Source organism: Elephas maximus, chromosome 4 (assembly GCF_024166365.1).
Source record: "Elephas maximus indicus isolate mEleMax1 chromosome 4, mEleMax1 primary haplotype, whole genome shotgun sequence".
Classification (NCBI taxonomy): domain Eukaryota; kingdom Metazoa; phylum Chordata; class Mammalia; order Proboscidea; family Elephantidae; genus Elephas; species Elephas maximus.
The window spans coordinates 26,648,890-26,674,869 of NC_064822.1; the positions used below are offsets into that span (position 1 = coordinate 26,648,890).

Sequence of the window (25,980 nt, forward strand, 5' to 3'; positions counted from 1 at the left end):
GTGATGGTTTGTGAACTGTCACCTATTCTGAAGGAGATAAGGAGCTTGCATCAACACTCACTTCCTTCACCACAAGTCTAGCTTTATGGGGGAAAAATCAGTAGAACTAAACAACATACTTTATGAGAGCTGATTTACATGCTGGCGCAACTTCCAGAACAGTTCTGAACCTTAAAGAACACTGGTCTACCACACCATACTGATCCTCCTACCTAGCCTATCAAATCCCAGGTAGCAGGAATTAATGTCTTACTTAAAATGTTCCAGAGTGCCATATTGTAACCACATACCAAGAATTTTAGCTTCTCTTCTTCACCCCACTTTTATCCCCAAAAAAGATGGTAAAGAGGGGAAGAAAGGAAATCAAACAATGGAGTAACTACTTTAAAAAATACTGATATACAGCTTTAGATAGTAATTTTTTTTTTTTTTTTAATTAAGAACTAAACTTAGGCTTTCAAAGTTTTCTATATCATCATATGCTCTAAAACAGTAGTTTTCCAACTGTTCAGGACCCCTTGGGGGACCCTTAGATCCTTCAACGGGTTTGAAAAGATCTAAACTAATTTCATAATACTAAAGATGATCTTTTAAGACTGGAAGCTGATCTTGCCTTTTTCATTGCCATTACACCACAAGAACACAGAGGCGTTTTCTCATGAGGCTACTGGACATTTGATATCACAACTGAATGCAGAAGTAGATATGAAAATCCAGGGGTCTTCTAAGAAGCCAAGCATTAAAGAGGTGTACAATGTCTAATATTTGTTTTAGAAAATAGTTATGTTCATAAACATGTTATGTATATTAACACGTAATGAATTTATGACTGGTATTTTTAAGTGAATTAAGTATTTTTTCCATTTCTCAGTTTTTAATTTTTGTATGGTAAATATTGATGATATGGTCCTCAAAAACAAAAGCGCTCAATTTTCATGAGTGCAGAGAAGTGTTGAGACCAAAAAGTTTGAGGACAGCTGCTCTAAAAGAATAGCACTCAGCAGTTACTGTGACACCCATCGGTCTCCCCTCAGAGTCGCTGCTTTTCTCCTCTTAAAAGCATATCCTTTTCCACTCTTTCCCCTAAATAGAATAACAATGCTTCTCCTCTAAATTAATCTCTGGTAATCAAACAGTTCATCTTCCAATTAACTTACGACTATTTTATCATTAAACACTAGCTCACTTAAAAAATAGTTCACTAAATACAACATCAAAGATGGTGTTTCCTGAGTGAGGATGAATAGGACAGGCCAAGATATTGACCTTTTCAAGGCTGACAGAGATGACACTATAAATCTAAATTATGGGCATTTAAGGGGGGAAAAAAGGTGATAATGAGCAACTGGATTCGTTTAAAACAAAGGTATATTAGAGAATGCCTCGTTTTGTGCACATACCTTAGCAATATATTCTCTGCTCAGGTTTTACCTTACATGCTCTTCTTTAGCATTACTTCCCTTCCACTATGATCACAGAAGCTGTGGTGGCATAGTGGTTAAGAGCTATGTCTGCTAGCCAAAAAGGTCAGCAGTTTGGGTACACCAGGCGCTCCCTGGAAACCCTATGAGGCAGTTCTACTCTGTCCTACAGGGTTCGCTACGAGTTGGAACCGACTCAACAGCAATGGATTTGGTGTTTTTGGTTACTATGATCATATAACAAAAAGCTGTATATACGATTTTCAGCAAGTCCGGGAATTTCTTTAGTTCAAAACAAACTGGTACAGTTTAACAATGCATTTCATGGAGTTCTAAGAAGTCTTCTGATAAACTTCTATTCATTATTTACTAAACAGAGATTGGTTATAGAGAGTAAACCTCAGGAGACTTTGAGGATACTTAGTCGATAATGAGAGGAACTTGAATATGAATGCAAAGTCATAGCGCAGTAAATGTAAAGAGCCTCCTAGCAAATCAAAAGTAACAAGAGGATACTTAGAAGTGAGGACTCCCATTACACAGTATCTTTAAATAAGAAAAACCAACTCTTCTCTAAACAAAAAACTTCAGAGCCCCTTTTAAGAAATCACAAATACGCACAACTAAACTAAAACCATCTACATGTCTGTAAGTCTTATAATGACTTAGATTAGAAAGAAGGCGGCATTCAACAAGCTTTTCTAAACAGTCACTGTGAGTCACACTGTGTTAAACACCACAATAAATGCTAGTCATTGGACTCTGTGAAGAATTACACATTAATATCAAAATCTAATACTGGAAAAAAATTTTCAACTTGGCTTTTAGCATTAAAACTTGATTAAAAACTACCCACAAATTCAAATGTCTGTGTAGATGATAACTCTAAATGATGTTAGATTTTCAAAAACATTTAAAACTTGAAAAGCTTCAAGGGTAAAAAACACCATTTAAAAAAAAAAAAGCCTATTCCAGAGCAGTGGAATGCAGACCTCAAATTCTCGTAAGACCAGACTTAATGGCCTGACTGAGGCTAGAAGGACCCCGGAGGTCATGGTCCCCAGACCTTCTGTTTGGCCAAGACAGAATCCATTCCCAAAGCCAACTCTTCAGACGGGAATTGGACTGGACTATGGGACAGAAAATGATACTGATGAGGAGTGAGCTTCTTGGATCAAGTAGACACATGGGACTAGGCGGGCAGTTCCTGTCTCGATGGGAGATGAAAGGGCAGAGGGGGTCAGATGCTGGCAGAATGGACACGAAAATAGAGAGTGGAAACGAGCGTGCTGTCTCATTAGGGGGAGAGTAACTAGGAGTACATAACAAAGGTGTATATAAATTTTTGTATGAGAGACTGACTTGATTTGTACACTTCCACTTAAAGCACAATAAAAATTTTTAAAAAAGCAATTCCATATATTAACCTACCTCATCCTGAGTTACCATCTAATATTTGCAGTTCATTTACTCTTTCGTTATGAAAATATTAGATGAAAGGTAATTTCATGTCTTATTAATTGCTTAAAAACTTCCGTTAAAAGTGATTTTAAAACATAAAAAGAAAATGCCTGTTGACAACCTTTAGAAATATTCAAACACCACTTTTCAGGTAAGACTGAGTTTGTAAAATATGCATGGTATGCATCAGGCCTACTGGATATGTTATACTGCAAAAGACCACTGCTTGGAGGTACTACAGGACCCCGTTTCTACAAATTTCAACTCTATGTATGTACGTTTATTCTGAAAACATATAGCATTCTGGTTAACAGTTTTCAGTTTCTACTCACAAAATGAAATTCCCTGACATTCTACCAATTTGGGACTTTCAAGCTTATGTGATGTCCACTATTTATTCTAATTTCACAAGATTAATTTATTTCTTGAAAACCCCAAAAATCACAATCTGTTTTCTCTAAATAAGGATTAAAAAAAAAAGAAAAAAAACAATGTCTATACGGGCTGCCAACGTGCCAACACCAAATACCAAATTTGAACTGTCAGCGATAAACACTGGAAGACAGTGATCACTAACGAATGAAACTCTAGATTAGTGTCACCCTTGTAAACTATAGGGCCATTTTCCAGGCAGGGAGAGAAATCATTCTAAATTCTATAATATGTTTTAAGTATATATCATACTGATAAGTAACTTATCATGGCATCTGCAGGTTTATCAAGATGTAGTTCCAGCTTCAAACCCTACCCTGTAGTTCTGTGATGCTACTGTTGGGACAATGCAAATTAAAATCCTGTTTGCTTCTGCCAATAAAAGGCATAAGAGGATAACTGAAAGGCAGCCTGTTTACCTGCTGCTTCTGTTACTGTGATACTAGCGACAGTCCCTTGCGCCAGCAACCAAAAATGGTTCCAGTTTCCAGCTCTCCCCTACCTCCCACTAGAACCAGCTTCATCCTACTCCTCAGAGGTATTATCACCAGCTCTGTGAGGCTCCTCTTCTAAGCTTTTAAGTTCTGAAAATTCAACCTCTTATTCTTCCCCAGCCCCAAAAGGTGATTATCATGTATGTTACCTCATGTTACTTTTTTTCGGTCCTCAATACCTGCAATGTCTGCCTATTTAACCATTCCCCTATATTAAATTGGGTTAAAATAACTAGTGTGATTTCTGCTTTTCCGAATTCTGACCGATACAATATATAAAGCTATTCAAAACCTACTTTGCCCAAATATTATCATTAATGTTCCAACTTCTATGGAAGTGTATTATCTACACTGTTTCAACAAACTCGGAAACTCTTTCAATGCTGACCAAGGTATGATGATCACCCAAATATTCAATGCAAAAAATCTGCTGGAGTCAACTTACACTTCCACAGCAAGACCATTTTTTTAAACTGCACATCAGTTGTTACATTCCTGACTATATCCTTCAAAAGCTCTCTGCTACCTTCATATAAAATTCATACTCCTTAGCAAGATATAAAACCCTTTATGACTTATGCCCCACTTGTCTCTATAACCTTAGCTCCTGTCATTCTTCCACGTTATCAAAATCCTTACGGTCCTTCCAACGTGCTATGCTGTATCACATTTCTGTCTTTGTAAGTGCTGTTCCCCCTACATGCTACGCACAAACGCCAGGTCTCTTTAGCTAAGTTGTATCCAATCTGTTGGGAAGCATTAATCGTATCTCAATGCCTTCTTCACCCCAACTGAGATTCCCCCTCTTGAGTGTTCCCAAAGCAGCATGCACTGTTGTAACTGTTTACTTTTCTGTCTCCAACGCAGCCCAAACTCCTATGAAAGAGGTCATTTTAAAAAAATTCTACAACCTACCATATGCCTGGCATATAGGTGAAAACATTTTAACTTTTTGCTGAAATGAATGTTTTAGAACATCCATTTCAATCTGTGACCATGAAAACTTCATATTGTGTTAACAGTTACTTAAACTTTTGAAAACATTTGAAATTCCTCACTGGGTTTCATGCCCTTGAGGATAGGGACATTTATATCCCTACTGTCTAGTAGAGTATATAGTACACAAGAGGTAATAAATACATGCTCTAAGAAATTTATATATTATGGAAAGATGGCAAAGCTCAGGTTTAACCACTTTAAATAAACTACAGAAGTTTCACAGCTCTAAGCTTTTTATACTGTAGATATAGCAAAGCTAAAATTCTGCTCTATAAAGGGAATACTGATGAAATAACCAAAATGACTATCATCTCACTACCCTCAGTTGCACTAAAATAAAGCTAGCTCATTAGTGAGACATTGGGACGCTATGGTATCAAATGAAAACATCACATAAGATCAACTTTAATTAAAATATTTCAAAACAATAAAAGACATTATTTAACGAGATTTGCTGTGGGATATTTCTGCAATAGATTCCAAAAAATAAAATTGGGCATGCTGATAATACTTACTGCATCTGAAGTTTTGCTTGGATTATTGCTTGGATTAGAAGAATGTGAATTTGAACTATGAAGAGCACTGTGGTTGTGTGAATTTTCTTGTGGAGAATAACTGGTCCCTAAAAAAAAAAAAAAAAAAAAGTAAATTAAAAAAGTTACAAACCAAATCCAGTGCTGTCGAGTCAATTCTGACTCATAGCAACCCTACAGGACAGAGCAGAACTGCCCCATAGAGTTTCCAAGGAGTGCCTGGCGGATTCAAACTGCCGACCCTTTGGTTAGCAGACGTAGCACTTAACCACTACGCCACCCGGGTTTCCAAAAAAGTTATTACAGTTCATGTTTAATTTAAACTGGTTTCTTTCACACTATATACACGGGTCATCTGTACATCTCTAAATCATCATTTTACATAGCATCAAGAAAATAAACATATTCACATTTTTTATAACATATAAAGTATGTCAGCCTATTAAAGATGTGGCTTAAAGAACATATACACTCCTACCATGCCAAACAAACCAAACCCACTGCCGTTGAGTAGATTCTGGCTCATAGCAACCCTATAGGACAGAGTAGAACTGCCCCACGGAGTTTCCAAGGAGCGTCTGGCGGATCTGAACTTCTGACCTCTTGGGTAGCAGGCGTAGCGCTTAACCACTACACCACCCCCAGGGTTTCCACTACTACCATGACTGATGGAAACCCTGGTGGCATAGCAGTTAAGAGCTATGTCTGCTAACCAAAAGGCTGGCAGTTCGAATCCACCTGGCACTCCTTGGAAACTCTATGGGGCAGTTCTACGAAGGTCGCTATGAGTTGGAATCGACTTGACGGCAATGGGTATACCATGGCTGATATCCTATGGAACAATGTTCTTTGTAATTAGACAAGCAAAACCTCATCTATGTCATTGCTAGCAACTTCTAGTTTTTGTTATTTTTTTTAAATAAAACTTTTATTGGGAAAAAAACATAACCATCATGTATACAGAGAAAAATGGCACAAAAATTCAACTGATATGGAACTAGTAAGTCACAATTATCCAATGTTTTTGCAATTACTTTTCACTTTCTTAAATATTTCTCCTAACTTTTTTAGTAGTCTGGCCAATTTTTCAGCTGGAACAGCATCAAGTTTTCAAAAAGTTCAGCATCTCAGGGAAGTGATCTACATTCAAGATGGTGAAGATGACATCTAGAGTTTGCTAACAGAACAAAACAAGACTAAACGGGTGCACCAGCCCTGGGGCAGGGACTGGAAGGCATGAGGGAACAGGAAAGCCAGTAATAGGGAACCCTGGGTTGAGAAGGGAGAGTGTTGACATGTCATGGGGTTGGTAACCAATGTCATAGAACAATGTATATACTGACTCTTTGATGAGAAAGAAACTAGTTTGTACTGTAAACCTTCACCTTAAGTACAATTAAAAAAAAAGTCTCCTAACAGGACCAACTCTATCTAAAAATTCCTAAGAGTAACTGTTAAGTCTTATGAGTGACCTACACAACTCAGAGGCCATTAGGGAAGATAGTTTTTATTGTTTTAAGAAAAGCCAAGGTATAAAAATCCAAACTTGCAAGAACACTCTGATTACAGATACAAAAAGATGCTGATTCTAGTATTTCCATTTCATTCCACATATTCAAGGATTTTTCAGCAACAAAGTGACATAACTTAAACATACTGACAATGGAATGTAGGCCTAACCATAAAGAAAAAGTGAAGTGTGGAGCATTTAAATGGTTCAGTGGTCTGTGAATTAATCAGCAGTCAAAGTGGTTAAAAGTAGAAATGAAAAAGAACTATTTCAATCAACAGGAAAAACTAAATGGGTAAGAAGGAAGGTGAGCTGGAACTGGCAGATGACTGTAAGGTTTTAGATATCCAAGTGGAAATGGTCAGCAGATCTACGTAGAACTAATTGAGAAGAAAATGAAGATGTAGATTTGAAAGTCTCTTCCATTAGAGGTGAAAGGCAGAAGACTCTCCAACATGCTTTATATATAATAAACAAGCACTAAGCATTCTGGAAAGAAGACATAGGACCCACTTACAAGGGAAACTAGAGCAGATTGACTACAGACCCAAAAAAACTAGTGATGTCACAAAAGAGTGGGTTACTTATATTAAACAGATCTGACAAGAATATTTCAGAAGAAGGTTGCTGCTTGAGATGTTTCTAATTTTATTTTGCTGTACGGTATGTTTTTATGTAAAACGCTAAATCTCTTTTTTAATACATTAGGTAATAAGCAAATTATTCCCTAAATGTTGTAAGAATGAATATGATCAAGAAGCAATCAATCAAGAATATGCTCAGTGTAAAGAAGAGTTTAACACAGGAGATCTGAGAATGCTATCCTCAGAAAAGCCTGCTGGCATGATTGGCTTGTGGTAAGTTGGATTATAGGAGTTTCTACAATCTTAACTGGTAAGAGTTGCTCACTGTGCTTAAACTTGTTTGTGCAAACAATATATTTATGCTGATCACCTCCTTTCCTTCTGGGAATCAGGAATTTTGTTAAAGCACTAGGCAGAGGGTACCTATATAACCAGTCAAGCCCAATGAAAACCTTAGGCACTGAATCTCTAGTAAGCTTCCCTGGGAAAAGACATTTACAGGTGTCACAATTCATTGCTGAAGGCACTAAGCATGTCCTATACAACTCCGCTGGGAGAGAGAACTCTCAGAAGCTTGCAACTAGTTTCCTCAGGACTTTACTCCATATGCGCCTTTTCCTTTTGCTGATTTTGCTTGGAATCCTTCACTGTAGTAAATTATAGCTGTATGATTCTATGCGGAACCCTTTGAGTCACTGAGAATCACCAAACCTGGAGGCAGCCTGGAGGCCCCAATACACTCAACAACAAAAAGTGACACTTTCAAGTTTTTAAGAAAATCTTAGATGTACAATGAAATTTCCATTTTCCAGTTTTAACTCGTAATTTTTTTTAAATTCAGATTTACAGCCAAGTACAAATTAAAAACTTGTAATAGCAGACTACTAGAACACCATGTTTATATACTACCTCTTGCTCTCCAGTCAATTCTGACTCCTAGCAAACCTATAGGACAGAGCAGAACTGCCCCATAGGGCTTCCAAGGCTGTAAACCATTACAGAAGCAGACTACCGCATCTTTCTCCTGTGGAGCAGCTGGTGGGATGGAGCCTCAACCTTTCAAAGTTAGTAGCCGAGTGCTTTAACCACTGTGCCACCAGGGTTCCCTCTTTACACATTAAATAGGTGAGATTTCCATCGAAATTTCCATTAAAATGTTGACAACAGAGGGAAGGCCAACCTTACCGAAATGAAGCAATACAGATACATTAAGAGGCCTGTGTTAAATGCCCTATTCTGACATTCATTTGCATACATTAAGCAACTTGGTCTATGCTCAAATCTTCTCAGAGGCTTGTTAAAAAAGCTATAAGCAGAGTACTCCATGAACATGAGGTATAATACTGATAAGAACTACTGATCTCTCCTTAGGATCCAAGAATTCATTCCACATTAGCAGTTAGTCTTATCACCAATGAAAATTCAAATACTGATGAGCATCCCAATTAACAAAGCTCTTAACTCTAAATAAATGATATCTCTTCAAACAGCCTAAGAGATGTTACTAGTTTTTAGGTCTACTATATGGGTTTTCAAAGGGCATGACATAATAATCAAGAAACACTGGCAACAAGGCACACCAGTCTAAGACTTTAAGAGTCAAGAGAAAACTGAATCAGCTGTTAAGAAAGAACTCACTTTTTAGGGGACTTTTTTCGCAAAGGACTAGACTCCACATTCTATGGAATAGATTTATCTGGACCACTTAGCAAATATCAACAACAAAAAAGGCAACTTTCAGATGAAGATACTTTAATTCAGTAAAAGACTAAGAATAAACTGAGACTCTTATATAGAACCCAAATGCAAGTAAAACAGGTTTCATAGAAAGTACAGGAAACAGACCTTTAGAGTCTGGTCGTAAGAATGCTGTTCCCTAAGAACTGAAGCCAAAGCAGCAGATTTGCTCCTGAATCACATGATTTTAACGGCAACATGGAGTTAACTCTCCAGTAATAAAAATCTCAACTTACATTATGGTTTACAAAGCATTTTTCTGAGTGGGTATCTCACTTGAGACTTGTAACCTCTTCAGTTTACTTTCCAAACTGAAGTAACACAGAGAAAGAATAGCAATGTGATTCACCACACCCTCTCTCAAGGATCAGAGTGCTGATGGTAGTGCGGTTATGGCTTTCCAATGCCATACCTAAAAAAAGTGCTACAGCACAAAATTTCTTTGAAAATTTCCATTTTATCTTAAAAACTCACATGAATTTTGTGTTCTACCCCATGATAAATCTGTGTGTGTCAGGATAAGAACGCAAGATATATTTTTCTCTTCATATAAATGCAGAGTCTAAGACTGAAAGAAAGAATAGGTGATTTGTGGATGGTTAACGAATCAAGAGTAGAGCCATACATAAAACTTGAACGCAGGATTTCAATACTAAATCTGATGATAAAATGCACAAAGGAAGGTAATATACATGCTAGAGAGAGTCTCATGGATACCATTTGACCCAAAGAAGTAATGGGAGCAGAAGCTGTTCATGTGGTCCAGTGCCCTTTATGCTCTGTGAATTACCAAGGCTCACCACTTTCAAAGAAAATTATCTCCCCAAGAAAAGTAGGATTAGTGAGTAAGTGGGATAAACTTGGGTTTGAATGATACACATTTTAAAACCAACTTTACCATTCCCAAAGCCAACTCTTCAGACAGGCATTGGACTGGACTATAAGATAGAAAATAACACTGGTGAGGAATGAGCTTCTTGGATCAAGTAGACACATGAGACTGTGCAGGCAGTTCTTGTCTGGAGGGGAGATGAAAGGGCAAAGGGGGGTCAGAAAGTGGCCAGATGGACACAAAAATGGAAAGTGAAGGGAGGGAGTGTGCTGTCTCATTGGGGGAGAGCAACCAGAAGTATATAGCAAGGTGAATATAAATTTTTGTACGAGAGACTAACTTGATTTGTAAACTTTCACTTAAAGCACAATACAAATTAAAAAAGAAAAATCAACTTTAAGGAATTAAAGTTAGGATGGATAAATCAAGTTGTAAAGGCTTTTAAGAAAGGGACACTTGTGAGAATTACCTGATTTGATGTGGGAGAGAGGGGGATAAAAGAGGTTGAAGTACGTCAAGGAGGAGCTAAGTTCTCCCTTCCAGTGCTTAGCCAAAGAGAGATGAAACAGAAATGTGTAACATGATTGGACACTGGTGTCAGACTACAGTCCAAGGGTCAGCTAACTACAACCTGCCAGGTGCGTGGTCTTATAAGTTTTATGGGTGCACCAAAAAACCCACTGTCGTTGTGGCGATTCCAACTCATAGCGATCCTACAGGACAGAGCAGAAATCCCCCGTAAGGTTTCCAAGGAGTGGCTAGTGGATTCAAACTGCTGACTTTTCGGTTAGCAGCTCAATTGTTTAAATTTTGTCCATGGCTACTTTCACTCTACTAGTTACCACAGAGACTGTACCGTCTGCAAGTCTAAAATATTTACTATCTAGCCCTTTAAGAAAAAGTTTGCCAACTCTTGGGCTACATAATGCTCATCAAAGGTAAGTAGTTAATGTACTAGAAGAATGCCAAGATATTATTTCCCTGATAGAATTTGCAACATTTAGAAGGTCTGAATAACACCTTTTGGCATCCTCTAGAACTTCAGAAGCTGGATCTTATAGGAAAGAATGATATAACCTACAGTCTGAGAAACACAGGGCCCCAGAAAAGTACTCTGGGAAACAGAACAAAATATGCAATAAAATATACCTGACTCAGCAAGAAATTGGCATTAGGCAATTAGACTGCCCTCCCATGAAAAAAAAAAAAGGGAGGGCGGGGACTTGGATATTAGAGGGAAAGGAAGAGGAAGTATATACAATTCTGTATAATCTAACAAGGCTGGAAAATGCAACCAGTTTTTTTTTTAAAGGTAGAACAACAGTTTTTACTTTACTCAGGGTTAAGACATTATGGCATTTGTGTCTTTATTCAGAACATTTTGATTATTCTAATTCACTACCAGATCCTTATATTTAGAAGTCTTAATGCCTTCATCAAAGAACTGGAAGAAACAAGTATACCCGTTAACACTAAATGGAAAATTTCAAGAAGTACTACCACCTCAAACTGCTTTTTAAATTAGCAGTAACAGGAAGAATAACTGAGTAAGGGTCAGCAATGATTCTCAAACTTTAATGTCCTTAAAAATGTAGATTTCAAGGTTGCATCTCACAGAGATTCTGATTTACAGTGTATGGAATGGAACCTTAAGACTGGAATTTTTAACAAGCAGTCTACAGATGGTCCTAGTGTGGTCTGCATCTGGGCAACACTTAGTGAAAAATTGGTTTATGAGGTTAAATGGCTGAGGACACTCAACTAATCTCTTTTGAAAATATGGCAATATGCTAAAATGCACTGGTGACCGTGCCTCCTTTATTTACAGATGCTCAAACCCTACAATTCTCCTAAGTCCTTTCCAGTCTTTCCAAGGATCTGCTTCCTCTATTATTCCCTAAATATTATACTTCCTTCCACTGTCTTTGTAACTCCTCTCATCACTCTAAGCCAGAAGTCATAAGCATTTAAAAACAACTCAACAAAAAGACAAATTAACATAAAAATGGGGAAAGGACTTGAATAAACTTTTCTCCAAAGAAGATACACAGATGGCCAATAAGACACAAGAAAAGATGCTCATTATTATTAGCCATTAGGGAAATGCAGCTCAAAACCACAACGTGATACCACTTCACTCCCACTAAGGTGGCTATTATTAAAAAAACTGGAAAATAACAAGTGCTCAATTTCTCCAGGATGTGGAGAAACTGAAACCCTTGTGCACTGCTGGTGGGAAGGTAAAATGGTATAGCTGATTTGGAACAGTTTGGTGGTTTCTTAAAAAAGTTGAACACAAAACGATCATATGACTCACCAATTCCACTCCTAGGTATATACCCAAAGACGTGAGAAAGCAGGGACTCAAACGGATACAGGCAGTCCCCGACTTACAACATATTCGAGTTAAGACGAATCACACTTACGATGGTCCATTTTTTTTTAGACATCTTATTGCTTGTTAGGGGTTTGGGAAACCCTGGTGGTGTAGTGGTTAAGTGCTACAGCTGCCAACCAAAGGGTCGGCAGTTCAAATCCGCCAGGCGCTCCTTGGAAACTCTACAGGGCAGTTCTACTCTGTCCTATAGAGTCGCTATGAGTCGGAATCGACTCGAACGGCACTGGGTTCTCTGGGATTGTTTGTTAATGTGTACTACATTCAATGTTGCAGTGTGTAGTCTGCCGATGTCATCGTATCTCTAAGTTTAAATGTAATGTTTCCAACCCCCAAAGACAAAGATCAGATTTAGAAAGATACTGATAATAAAAGGTAGTAATAACGAAAACTAAATAACAAAACAAAACAAAAAAGAGGTATTTGACTTAAGTCAGAACCGACTTAAGATGGAGTAATTGGAACGGAACCCTGTCCCCTAAGTGGGGGACTCCCTGTACTTGTATACCAATGTTCACTGTAGCGTTATTCACAATAACCAAAAGGTGGAAACAACCTAAGTATCATTAACAGACGAAGATACACAAAATGTGGTATATACATATAATGGGATATTATTCAGACACAAAGAAGGAATAAAATTCTGATACATGGTAAGATACTGAGGAACCATGAAAACACTATGCAAAGCGAAATAAGCCAGTTCTGAAAGGGCAACTATTATATGATTACGCTTATATAAAGTATCTAAAAAATCAGTTTCCATCAAGTAGATTCTGACTCCTGGCAACACCATGTGTGTCGTAAGAGAACTGTGCTCCACGGGGTTTGTTTCAAGGGATAATTTTTCAGAAGCAGATTGCCAGGCCTTCTTCCAATGGTGCCTTTGCATGGACTCAAACCTCTATAACCTTTCGGTTAGCAGCTGAGCATGTTAACCAATTGAGCCACCCAGGGATTCCATGAAATATCCAGAATAGGCAAACTCAGAGACAGACTGTAGATTAAAGGTTACCAGGGGATTAAGAGAAAGGAAGAGGGGGACTTATTGCTTAATAAGTACAGAGCTTCTGTTTGGGGAGATGAAAAAGTTTTGGAAATAGATGGTGGCAATGGTCTGTAATGAATAGCACTGAACTGTACACTTAAAAATGATTAAAGTGGCAAATTTTATTTTTTTCTACAACAAAACTAAAAAAAATTTTTTTTAAAGAGAAAACATTTTCTTTGAAGGAAATCCGAATGTCTGTAATGGGTATTTTTGCTATAACATGATAAATGTTTTCTTGAAAAATCCTGAATTTTGCGAAATTGCATACTAGAAATACAAGGCTTAAGGGAAAAACCGAGTAGGGACAGCCTACTCAAAACTACGCGATTTTGAACTGCAACACTTAAAAAACTTGAAAAGAACAGGCAAGCCCCTCAGCATAGCTGTAGGTTGCTTCGAGTGATGTTAAAAACGCCAACAACATTAGAAATGTGGCTTGCTGGGGCTGATAAAATGGAAATAAACATGCAGTTCTGAGCACTGAAGCTCCAAGTTAAGATGGACATAGGAGAAAAGTGAAACTTGACACAGAAAGAGCCATGCAAGGCTAAGGAAGCAGCCTTGAAATTTTCTTTAGGGATCCGGGCTGTGCAGAAGCTGGCTGAGGGGTTCTCCTTTCTCGTTCCACCCAGGTTATAAACTATTCCTGCTATTCTCATTCTCCTTTCCTAAAAAAAAAAAAAAAAAATTGATGCATGAACCAATACAACTTCAGCTGATACAGATTTCTTTCTTCAGCTTGTCAACTGCTCATCACATAAATGATGGTGAAAAGGCAAAACTTGTAGCCAACCAGATGATGTCTGGGGGGGGGTGGGGGCAGTGAGAAGATCTGTCAACAATGGGCTTGCATTGGACAGTGTGCTTTAGTTGAGTCACTCCTTCTAGATCTGTTCTAATATGATAGTCTCTAGCCACAAATTGCTATTGAGCACTTGAAATGTGGCTAGTTCAAATTGAGATTTGCTGTTTGTGTAAAATACACACCAGACTGCAAGGACTTAGTACAGAGAAATACAGTATATCAAATTAATAATTTTTATATTATTTACACCTAAGTATTTTGGATATACTGGGTCACAAAAAAACCCAGTACTGTCGACTTGATTCCGACTCATAGCAACCCTATAGGACAGAGTAGAACTGCCCCATAGTAGAACTGCCCCATAGTAGAACTGCCCCATAGTATATATTAAAATTAATTCCAGATGTTTCATTTTTTTTATTATTTGGCTACTAGAAAATTTAAAATTACAGACATGGCTTATTTGACATCACTCGCGCAGATGAGGGTATACACTGACATTTAGAGGGGAGAGGGCTATGGATGGGCTACGGATGCCTACCGTACATAGGACTTTTCACAAAGAACTGCCCCATGTCTAAAAATAGTTCTTTGTAATTAATTACCTGAGCCTAGAACTTAGCTCTGTTTAACACAATTTTTAAAACTTTTTGGGAAACTTTTACAAAGATGTTCGCCACTTGGAAGAATCACTGACAACAGTACACCTGCAAATGTATCTGTCACAAATAAATTTTAAAGGGGGAGGAGGCACACATAAAACAATTAAGTTGAATAGGACTCCTTCCTCACACCATATACAAAAACTAACTAAAATGGATTGAGTCCTAAATTTTAGAGCTAAAACTGAACCTCAGAAGAAAATACAGGCATAAACCACGGTGGGGTTGGGCTAAGCAAAGCCTTCTTAGAAATCACACCAAAGAAAAAGCAATAAAAGAAAAGAAACAGATAAACTGAATTTCATCAATATTAAAAATTTTTGTGCTTCAAAGGACACCATCAAGAAAATGAAGACAGTCCACAGAATGGGAGAATATATTTGCAAATCATATATCTGATAAAGGACTTATATGTAGGTTCTACTTCTACGAACTCTTACAAGTCAATAAAAAAAGACAACTCAACTAAAAAAATAAGCAAAGGATCTCTCTCAATAGACGTTTCTCAAAGAAGATATACAAATGGCCAAAAAGCACATAAGAAGATACTCAACAGTTATCAGCCATTAAGGAAATGCATTTCAAACCCCCAATGATATTACTACTTCATACCCATTAGGACAGCTACAGTCAAAAAGATGATAACCAGTGCTGGCCAGTTAGAACCCTTATACATTGCTGGTGGAAATGGTGCAGCTGCTTTGAAAAACAGTCTGGCAGTTCCTCAAAAGGTTAAACAGAGTTCCCACATGCGCAAGCAATTCTACCCCTAGGTATATACCCAAGGGAAATGAAGTCTATGTGTACTTGTACATGAATGTTTACAGAAGCATTTTTCTTAACAGCCAAATGCTATAGGCAAAAAAAAAAAAAATTTTTTTAAACCAAATGGATAAATCAAATGTGATATATACATACATGGAATATTATGTAGCAATAAAAAGGAATGAAGTACTATTGTATGCTATAACCCTGATGAACCCTGAAATCCTTATGTTGAGTGAGAGAAGGCAGTCACAGAAGTCCGCAGATTATATAAAATGTTCAGAACAGGCAAAATCTATAGACAGAAAATAAGTCAGTGGTTGCACAGGGCTGGGGGAAGGGTTTTGGGGAGAAATAGAAATAACTGCTAGTGAGCATGGAGGTTTTTTTTTTTGAGGGGTGACAACTGTATCTTATGTGAATCATATCTTGATTTGAAAAAATAGCCATTTAAAATATTACGTGGAAGAGGAGTAGGGAGAGGGTTTAGGCATAACCAGGTTGAGAAACACTCATTTAGTGAAAAGAACACTCAACTGGGCTTCAGTACAGACTTTGCCACAACCTTAGTAATAAAAATGACCAGGTCATCATCTAGCCTCTCTGGTCAAATTCCCTTGTCAGGTAAGGTACTGGGGGACAGTGTGCAGGATCACAAAGGTCACATCTATGTCTGAAATGCAATGCTTATGAATATTACTAACCTCTGTTAACCCCAACCATCTGACTTTCCAAGGGGTTAGTGAAGATTTTAGAGTGAGATTTTTATCTTCCTCCGCATTAGCTCTTAGTGAAGGCTTTATTAGTAAAGTAACAATAAAAGCCTCCTCTTCTAACTGCCTATGCCCTTAAGACTCATTGCCTTATGCTTCTATTTGCCTAAAAAATTTATCAGCACATGACTTGAATGCTCCAGTGATCAGAGGCACTTGATTTAGTACCACAAAGAGGACAGTCAGTCAGTCAGCATTAAATGGCTCTGTAGAATTAATCCTGGTAAGGATCTCCTGTTCCTCACTGGCGGCATTACAAAACTCAGTGGGTTCACACAATAGTCTTCAAGCTGTCCTTCCATTTTCATTCCTGTCTCCATTTCAAAATACTCTCAACAGTCAAAGTAATCTTTTAAACATGTATCTTAGGCCATGGCATGTCTTTTGAACTGTAATGAGTACAGGGGGGAGCCAAACCCCTCTGTACTATCTGCCCCCAAATTACCTTTCTAGCCTCATTCTCCAACACTCATCACATCACTCAATACTCATGAACTCACTTTATGCCAAGTTCTTTCCTGCCCTAGACTCTTCGCCTGTCTATTTCTTGGTCACTCATCAGGTCTCAGTTTAAATGACACATCTCAGAGAAGTCCTCCCTGACTCCCCAATTTAAAGTAAGCCCTCTATCACAGCACACATCTCTCCTTAATAGATAATTTTATGCAGTATAATTAAATTATACCCTACATTGCTCCCTATGTTTTCTTATTTTTAAATGAGCTAAATGGTTAGTCTAAGAAAAAAAAGCATTCCTTTGAGAGAAAAAAGTATGGGTTAGTACGAAAAATAATCAAGAAAACCAGTTTTAGGAAAATCTGTCAAATTATCCTATGACTCCAGAAGGGTGAGTGGGAGACAGTACAGTTGAAAAACTGAACATTATCTTCTCGCAAGCTGATGATGCCTTTGTAGTACAGCAAAGGAAGGAGTTAAGAGGCAGGTCCCAGCACACCTATGTCTCTCCAGGTAGTTCTAGTCCTGTCAAAAACACTGGTGGCATAGTGGTTAAGAGTTACGGCTGCTAACCAAAAGGTCGGCAGTTCAAATCCACCAGGCACCCCCTGGAAACTATGGGGCAGTTCTACTCTGACCTGTAGGGTCACTGTGAGTCGGAATGGACTTGACGGCCACAGTTTGGTAATCAATTAAGCGAGCAGCAGCTGATTTCAAATCCACATGGTACTCAATCTGAAAAGGAATGAAAATGATCTAGAATGCAAAGAAATCTTCAAGTATGTATTATGCCTCCATGTCTTACAGACAAACTCTCCGTTACGTTAAAACAGTAACATAAAATACAAACAAGAAGAGAATTCACCTGGGCAAAATGGAGAGTAAATTTCAGTCAAGGGAACCAATATGAGCAATGGCATAAAGTGGAAAAGTACAAGGTGACAAGAGTTCAGAGGGCAGTGAGTAAAACCAGTTAGATAGAAACGTGAGGTTTCTGTACGTGAGACAATGGGAAGTAAAGCTAAAGACTACTCAAAGACGGTAGATGCCAAACTAAGGGAAAATAGATTTCATTTTTTAGACAATGAACTCTCAGAAGTATTAAAGGCTACTATGTATAACCAAACACCTAATGGGATTTGGTTTCTTGGTTTGGACGTTTAGGGTCATGGTTTCATGGGACATCCACTGAATTGGCTTAATATTATATTTAGTGCTTCTATCTCCCCTAGTTCTCTGTGTAGTACCTGGGGTCTTAAAATCTTGCAAGCGGCCATCCAAGGCACAACAACTGGTCTCTATTCACCTGGAGCAACAGAAAAAGAAGGAGAGTCAGGAATGGGAGAGAATGGAATGTGCAGCCAATTGCCTCCATGAACAACTGTCTCCTTTGCCAGAAGATCAGAAGAACTGGACGGTGCCCAGCTACCATTACTGAACACTTTGATCAAAAATACTATAGAAGAATCCTGATCAAAAGGGAGAAAATGCAGAACAGAACTTCAAATTCTCATGGACTCTAGACTTTATGGATCCATGGAGGCTGGATGAACACCTGAAACTATTGCCCCAAGATAATCTTTAAACCTTAAACCAAATATATCTCCTGTAAAGTCTTCTTAAAACCAAACAACAGTTTAACTAATAATGAAGTCTGTCTTGAGCACTATGCTCTTTTAAGATCTATCTATACAGGATCAAAGTGACAACAGCAACTAGAAAGATTACACAGGAACCTCTGGGGGCAGTGAGTTTATGCTAACGGAGAGAACAACTCAGAAAAGGAGGATAAGAATGTCTGCACAACTCCAAGAATGTAATCAGTCACTGAACTGTACAGGCAGAAATTGCTGAATTCGTGTATGTGCTGCTGTGCATATTCGCAACAAAAATCATCAAAAAAAAAAAATCACTATCATACGTCTCAGAAGAAAGAAAGTATTATTAAAGAAGCTATTTTCCTCTTTATGCTTATGATTAGTACTGTGGGCACGGCATCATAAGAAATATTAAAAGTAAATGTTTAAGGATTATACGAAAGACTAAATAAGAAGATTCTTTCTAAAGAAATGGTTTTCTATTTCCCAATTTTTTAACCCACAGAATTCTTTCCCTTGCTAGGGCTGTTCATCCTTCAGGTTACCCCCCTACCAACTACCTCCTACAAAAGTCCATTCCTGACCAAAGCAGATATTCTGCCCACCTCCCTACCATTACCATTTCACATCATGATTTATTTCTTTTACAGTGCAAATCGCAGACCTGTTTCTCTAACTTCATATTTGCCTGTCTCTTCTACTAGGAGGGAAACACCTCAGGAACAGGGATCTTGCTTGTTCTGCCACGAATATTTTCCCTATAATTACAACAGTGCCTGGATATGAAGAGTGGACCCTAAAATAAAATAAATACATGGATGGAAGCCCCATATTTAAAGTGAGGGCTGTTCTGACTACAAGGTTAGTAGGAGGATTAAGGATCAACTCTTAGCCCAGTCACCTTCTTAGAACTTCTTTCTAACCGCCTTGACGACACCTAACGATAACAATCTTTACAGAAGCAGACTGCCACATCTTTCTCCTGTAAGCATCTGGTGGGTTCAAACCACTGATCTTTTGCTTAGCAGCCAGGCACTTAAGCACTGTGCTACTACAGATATCGAGAAGCTGTGTGGTGATGACAAATCACATCCTATGTATATATAAACTTACATAAATTTCAACTGTTGGATGTATAACAAGAAAATTTTAATAGATACTCATAACCTGTAACACCCACTAGAAATATATCACTTAATAGTATAAAAAGTTACTTTAGGCTTTGTATTACCTGTACAGTTTAATATAAATTGGAAAAGTGCTTTCCTCAAAAATAAGTCGTGTCATGGATTAAACTGTGTCCCCCGAAAAAATATGTGTCAACTTGGCTAGGTCATGACTTCCGCATTAAGTGGCTGTCCTCTATCTTGTGATTGTAATTTTACGTTAAGAGGATCGCGGTGGGATTGTAACACCACCCTTACTCAGGTCACCTCCCTGAACCAATGTAAACGGAGTTTCTCTGGGGTGTGACCTGCACTACCTTTTATCTATCAAGAGATGAAAGGGAAGCAAGCAGAGTTGGGGACCTCATACCACCAAGAAAGCAGCACCAGGAGCATGGCGTATTTTTTGGACATGGGGTCCCTGCCCCTGAGAAGTTCCTCGGCCATGGAAAGATTGAGGACAATGACCTTCCTCCAGAGCTGACAGAGAGAAAGAAAGACTTCCCCTGGAGCCGATGCCCTGAATTTGGACTTGTAACCTACTAGACTGTGAGAAAATAATTTCTCTTTGTTAAAGCCATCCATCTGTGGTATCTGTTACGGCAGCACTAGAGGACTAAGACATGTGGTATTAATGTTTTCTCTTACAGATGAAACATTTTCATATTGTTCATGTGTGTTAGTAAAGACATGTGCACATAAACAGCATTTATAAATCCATCTCTTCCTGCTACTTAGTCTTCCTGCTTTTGCACTGAGACATTCAGGGCTAAGTTTTCTGGGCACAGCTGTTGCTAATCTAACGTTGGACACTTTGTGCCTAGGTATTCTCAAACTGTGAAGTGGGTGTCTATTAAAGGGAAAGTAAACTTTGCCACCTTGTCTAAACCAATTTTATACACATTAAGAGAAAGAGGGAGCCCTCGTGGCACAGTGGTTTAACAGCTAGGCTGCCATCCAAAAGGTCGGCAGTTTGAATTCACCAGCTGCTCCTGGGAAACCCTACAAGGCAGTTCCACTCTGTCCTACAGGGTCACTGTGAATTGGAATTGACTCGACAACAACAAGTTTTTTGGTTTTGGTTTAAGAGGACAGATACAAATGTTACCCAGTGTGAAGCATTTTAAAAGTAAAAAGAGAAGTTCAAAATGATTAGTGGGAGGAATTCCCAACAGCTCATATTTGCTGGTGATGTTTAATTACATACTAATTATAGGACAACATGCTTTGGACAAAAAATGTTACATATCTCTTCACTCTTTCTCAGTCCCCATCTTTCCATCACCTACCACCCTCCTTGTCCAAATTACAGCTCTAGCTAGACTTTCAAACTTTCAAGAAATAAGTTAATTCTTGTGCTATATAACCCCGTCTGGGTGTTATAAATGTCAACCCATATAAAAAGAAATTAGTGATATGTAATACTGGAAAGGAGTTCTACTGGCAAAGTGGTTAAGAGCTTGGCTGTTAACCAAAAGGTCAGCAGTCTGAATCCACCAGGTGCTCCTTGGAAACCCTATGGGGCAGCCCTACTCTGTTCTATAGGGTTGCTATGAGTCTGAATCTACTCAACGGCAATGGGTTTTTTTTTTTCTGGAAAGAATAATAAAAGTTATCTTAAGAGGTAACTTCAAAACTGACCAAAAAAAACCATTAGTTTAACACAATGGAACACATTTTAAAAAATACTAAATGAGCCAGAGCAGAAAAATTGATACTGAATATTGTGTTAAAAGACTTTCAGAAAGATAACAGCATGAGAACATGTTTCTGTATTTGCCCTCTATAAACCGTATCAAAATTAACTAAAAGAACCAAAAGTGAAATTTAATCAAATGAAACAAGGGAATAATCACCGGTGCAGAAAAACAGTTTTCAGAGCCAACAAAATCCATACTAAAGTACAGGAAAATATTAAAAGTCAAATACCAGTTCCTCTAAAGTCTACAAACCAGCTATATTCAAGTTGATTCTGACTCATGGTGAACCCACGTGTGTCACAGCAGACCTGTGCACCACAGGGTTTTTAACAATGACTTTTAGGAAGCAGGTCACCAGGCCTTTCTTCTGAGGTGCCTCTAGGTGGACACAAACCTCAGATCTTTCAGTTAGCAGCTGTGTGTTAATCGTATGTATCACCCAGGGCCTCCTTAAGTCTATAAGGATACGTATTTTGAAAATCTAAGGCAGGGAGAAGAGGTGGGAGAGAAGGATCACTTGCCCCATTAAGTAGAGAATTGCTTGAATCAGAGGATAGGCCTGCCACTGTTAACCTGGGTCTGGACCCCCAGATGTGATCCCTAAGAAGAGAATTATCAGATACAGTAGAAGTTCGGAGGAAACATGACCAACTGCTACGTGCCCACCTTATCACTCCCCTCCACACTCCTCTCAAACCTCTTTCTGTGATCTGACCTCAGATTATAAATCATTAAACTTTTAGGATACAATTAAAATAGTGTCCAGGAGAATAGGAAACTGAATCAAGGAGACAACCTGTAACATACTTGCATATTTTTTAAAGGATTAATAGAATAAACTCTTTGAAGACAAGTACAAAGAAAGCACCCAACACAGTCTATGTAGAGAGTGAAGCAGGGGTGTGTAACATAAGGTGAAATACACTTTGAAAGAAATCTCAAAGACCATCAAGAACTTTTTAAATTCTATTCTATCTCAACGAATAAAGAGAACATAAACTCTCCAGATTTGGAGGAGGGGAGATGAGACAAGACAATGCAAAAAAAGGGAGGGGGGCTGAAAGAAATAAGAAAGGAACTTAGAAAAAAGGTGAAATCATTAAAGAAACAAAACCACACTGAAAAGTATGAGAAGAATCAACATAGCTGAAAACAGTATCAACCATAAGGAACAAAGAACTATCACGAAGAATACAGGAAAAAAGGACAAAGATCAAACAGCATTTAAGAGTAAGATGCCACATGTAAGATAAAGCCAAAATACGTAAAACCCGAGGTCCTGAGGAAGAATGGAAAGCAGAGGGGACAATTAAAGGTATAATAAAACAGAGGCAGGACCAAGATGGTGGAATAGCCAGCCGCTTCCTGTGAACCCTCTTACAACAAAGACCCGAAAAAACAAGTGAAACGATTATATTTATGACATGCTAGAAGCTCTGAAAACCAAAGGCAAAGTCAGAAAACGGACTGAGCAGCACGGGGGGAAAGAGACGGTTCAGAAGCAGAGAGGAGTTGCCCGACCTGAATTGCTGGGATTCCTCAGGCACCATTCCCCAGAGCGGCTGTGGTGGACCCGTATGGGCCTATTTCAGGAGAATAGCCCCTTGTTGGCAGACTAAAACTGTTTCAGCTGTGCGGTGGAGAGGTGGGTATTTGATGTTTGACATTGCTTTGCCTAATTAACAGAGTCCTTTTTTTTCACCTACCCATACGAGGGGTCTAAGGACTGGTGGCTCCACTCAGGCCACCCAGCCACCCGCAACAGGGGTACCAGGATAACTGGTACCTCCCAATTCCCACAACAAAAAACTTTGGGTGCCCATGGTCCGTCTATGGAACCCACCTATCTGTAGGCTCTAGGAAACCGGGACACTCTTTCCTCAGAGACACTTGGCAGATGATTCTCAGCCCCCTGTCTTGTTCAGAGTGTGACCTGCTAAAACCAGATACCAGTACTTACACCAACCACTCCTGCCCATCTAAGGCTGTAGGACAGAGCCTATACCACATACTTGATGATAAGCTACTTGGACACCTGAGGTGAATTCATACAGGAAAAGTGAATGGACTCCTAGAATGATACACCTGATAACAGCTCTAGTCATCTGGGGACAGGATGTCTGAGCTCCAAAGGTGAAAATAATCAAGCTAGCTCACTCAAGCAACCCATTTTGGCATATCAAAACAAAACAAAGCAAGAAGCTACGATACAGTAAGCAAACATAAACTAATACAATAACTTATAAATGGCTCGGAGACAACAGTCAATATCAAGTCACATAAAGAAACAGACCATGATTGCCTCAACAAGCTCTCAAAACAAAGAGTCAAGGGATGTTCTGGATGAAGATGCCCTCCTGAAATTACCAGATGCACAATTCAAAAGATTAATATACAGAATTCTTCAAGACATCAGGAACAAAATTACAAAGGAGATCAGGCAATATGCAGAACAAGCCTAGGAACACACAAAGTAGTTGAAGAAATTAAAAAGGTTACTCAAGAACATAATGAAAAATTTAATAAGCTGCAAGAATCCATAGAGAGACAGCAACCAGAAATTCAGAAGATTAACAAAATTACAGAAGTAGACAACTCGATAGAAAGTCAAGGGAGCAGAACTGAGCAAGTGGAAGGCAGAATTTCTGAACCTGAAGATGAATCACTTGGCACCAACAGATTTGAAGAAAAATCAGATAAAAGAATTAAAAAAAAAAGAAAAATCCTAAGAATTATGTGGAACTCTATCAAGAGAAATAACCTATGAGTGACTGGAGTACCAGAACAGGGAGGATAACAGAAAATACACAGAGAATTGCTGAAGATTTGTTGCCAGAAAACTTCCCTGATATCATAAAAGATGAGACAATATGAACCCAAGGTGCGCATCAACTCCACATAAGGTAGATTTTAAAGGAAAGTCACCAAGACATATTATAATCAAACTTGCCAAAACCAAAGATAAAGAGAGAATTGTAAGAGCAGTGGGGGACAAACAAAAAGTCACCTACAAAAGAGAGCCAAGAATAAGCTCAAAACGCTCGACAGAAACCATGCAGGCAAGAACGCAATGGGATGACTTATATAAATCACTGAGGGAAAAAACTTGCCAGCCAAGAATCATAGATCCAGCAAAAATGTCTCTCAAATATGAAGGTGAAATTAGGACATTTCCACAAAAACAATACTTTAGAGAATTTGTAAAAACCAAACCAAAACTACAAGAAATACTAAAAGTTCTCTGGTTATAAATCAATAATATCAGGTATCAATCCAAGACTACAACACTGGACAGAACAATCAGATGTCAACCCAGACAGGGAAACCACAAAAAATAAATCAAGATTAAAAAAAAAAAATGCTCAAAACAGGGCAATGGTGATGATATTATGTAAAAGAAGACCTTAAAACAATAAAGAGGGATTAAGAAATGTAGTCACAGATCTTTCATATGGAGAAAAAGACAAGGCGATACAAAAAAAATAAAAGTTAGGCTTAAATTCAGAAAAAACAGGTAAATATTAAGGTAACCACAAATGAGGCAAACTATCCTACACATTGAAACAAAATACAAGGAAAAAAGACTCAGCAGAATCAAAATCAACAACAATGAATATGAGAAAAAGACAACAAACTACTCAGCACAAAAATTAACTGGGAAAAAAAAATTGTCAACACACAAAAAAAGACATCAAAATGATAGCACTAAATTCATACCTACCCATAATTACAGTGAATGTTAATGGACTAACTGCACCAGTAAAGAGACAGAGTGGCAGAATGGATTAAAGACACAGTCCATGTGTATGTTGCCTACAAGAGACACACCTTAGACTTAGAGACACAAACTAAAACTCAAAGGATGGAAAAAAAATGTATCAAGCAAACAACAATCAAAAATAAGCAGAAGTGGCAATATTAATTTCTGACAAAATAGACTTTAAAGTTAAATCCACCAAAAAGGATGAGGACTATATATAATGATTAAAGGGACAATATACCAGGAGAATATAACCATATTAAATATTTATGCACCCAGTGACAGGGCTCCAAGATACATAAAACCACCAGCGTTGAAAAGTGAGATAGACAGCTCCACGATTACAGTAGACTTCAACATACCACTTTCCGTGAAGGACAGAACATCCAAAAAGAAGCTCAGTAAAGACACAAAAGATCTAAATGCCACAACCAACCAACTTGACCTTAGACATATACAGAACACTCCATCCAAGAGCAGTCAGGTATACTTTCTTTCTAGTGCACATGGAACATTCTCTAGAATAGACCACATATTAGGTCATAAACCAAGCCTGAGCAGAACCCAAAACACTGAAATATTACATAGCATCTTCTCTGACCATAAGGCCATAAAAGTAGAAATCAGTAACAGAAAAAGCAGGGAAGAGAAATCAAACACTTGGAAACTGAACAATACCCTGCTCAAAAAAGACTGGGTTATAGTAGACATTAAGGATGGAATAAAGAAATTCATAAAATCCAATGAGAATGAAAACACTTCCTATCACCACCTTTGGGACACAACTAAAGCAGTGTCCAGAGGTCATTTTACATGAATAAATGCAGATACAAAAAGAAGAAAGAA

The 25,980-nt window shown here is 38.2% G+C and overlaps 1 protein-coding gene across 6 annotated transcripts in view; it reads right to left on the reverse strand.

The window, feature by feature from the left end:
* The window catches only part of WAC (WW domain containing adaptor with coiled-coil), a 101,720-nt gene that overhangs the window by 34,466 nt on the left and 41,274 nt on the right, over nucleotides 1–25,980 (reverse strand). For all 6 annotated transcript variants that reach the window (XM_049881737.1, XM_049881733.1, XM_049881738.1 and 3 more), the window contains exon 4: nucleotides 5,323–5,429. In XM_049881737.1, coding sequence (XP_049737694.1) covers nucleotides 5,323–5,429 — 107 coding nt within the window. The remainder of the gene's footprint in view (nucleotides 1–5,322; nucleotides 5,430–25,980) is intronic.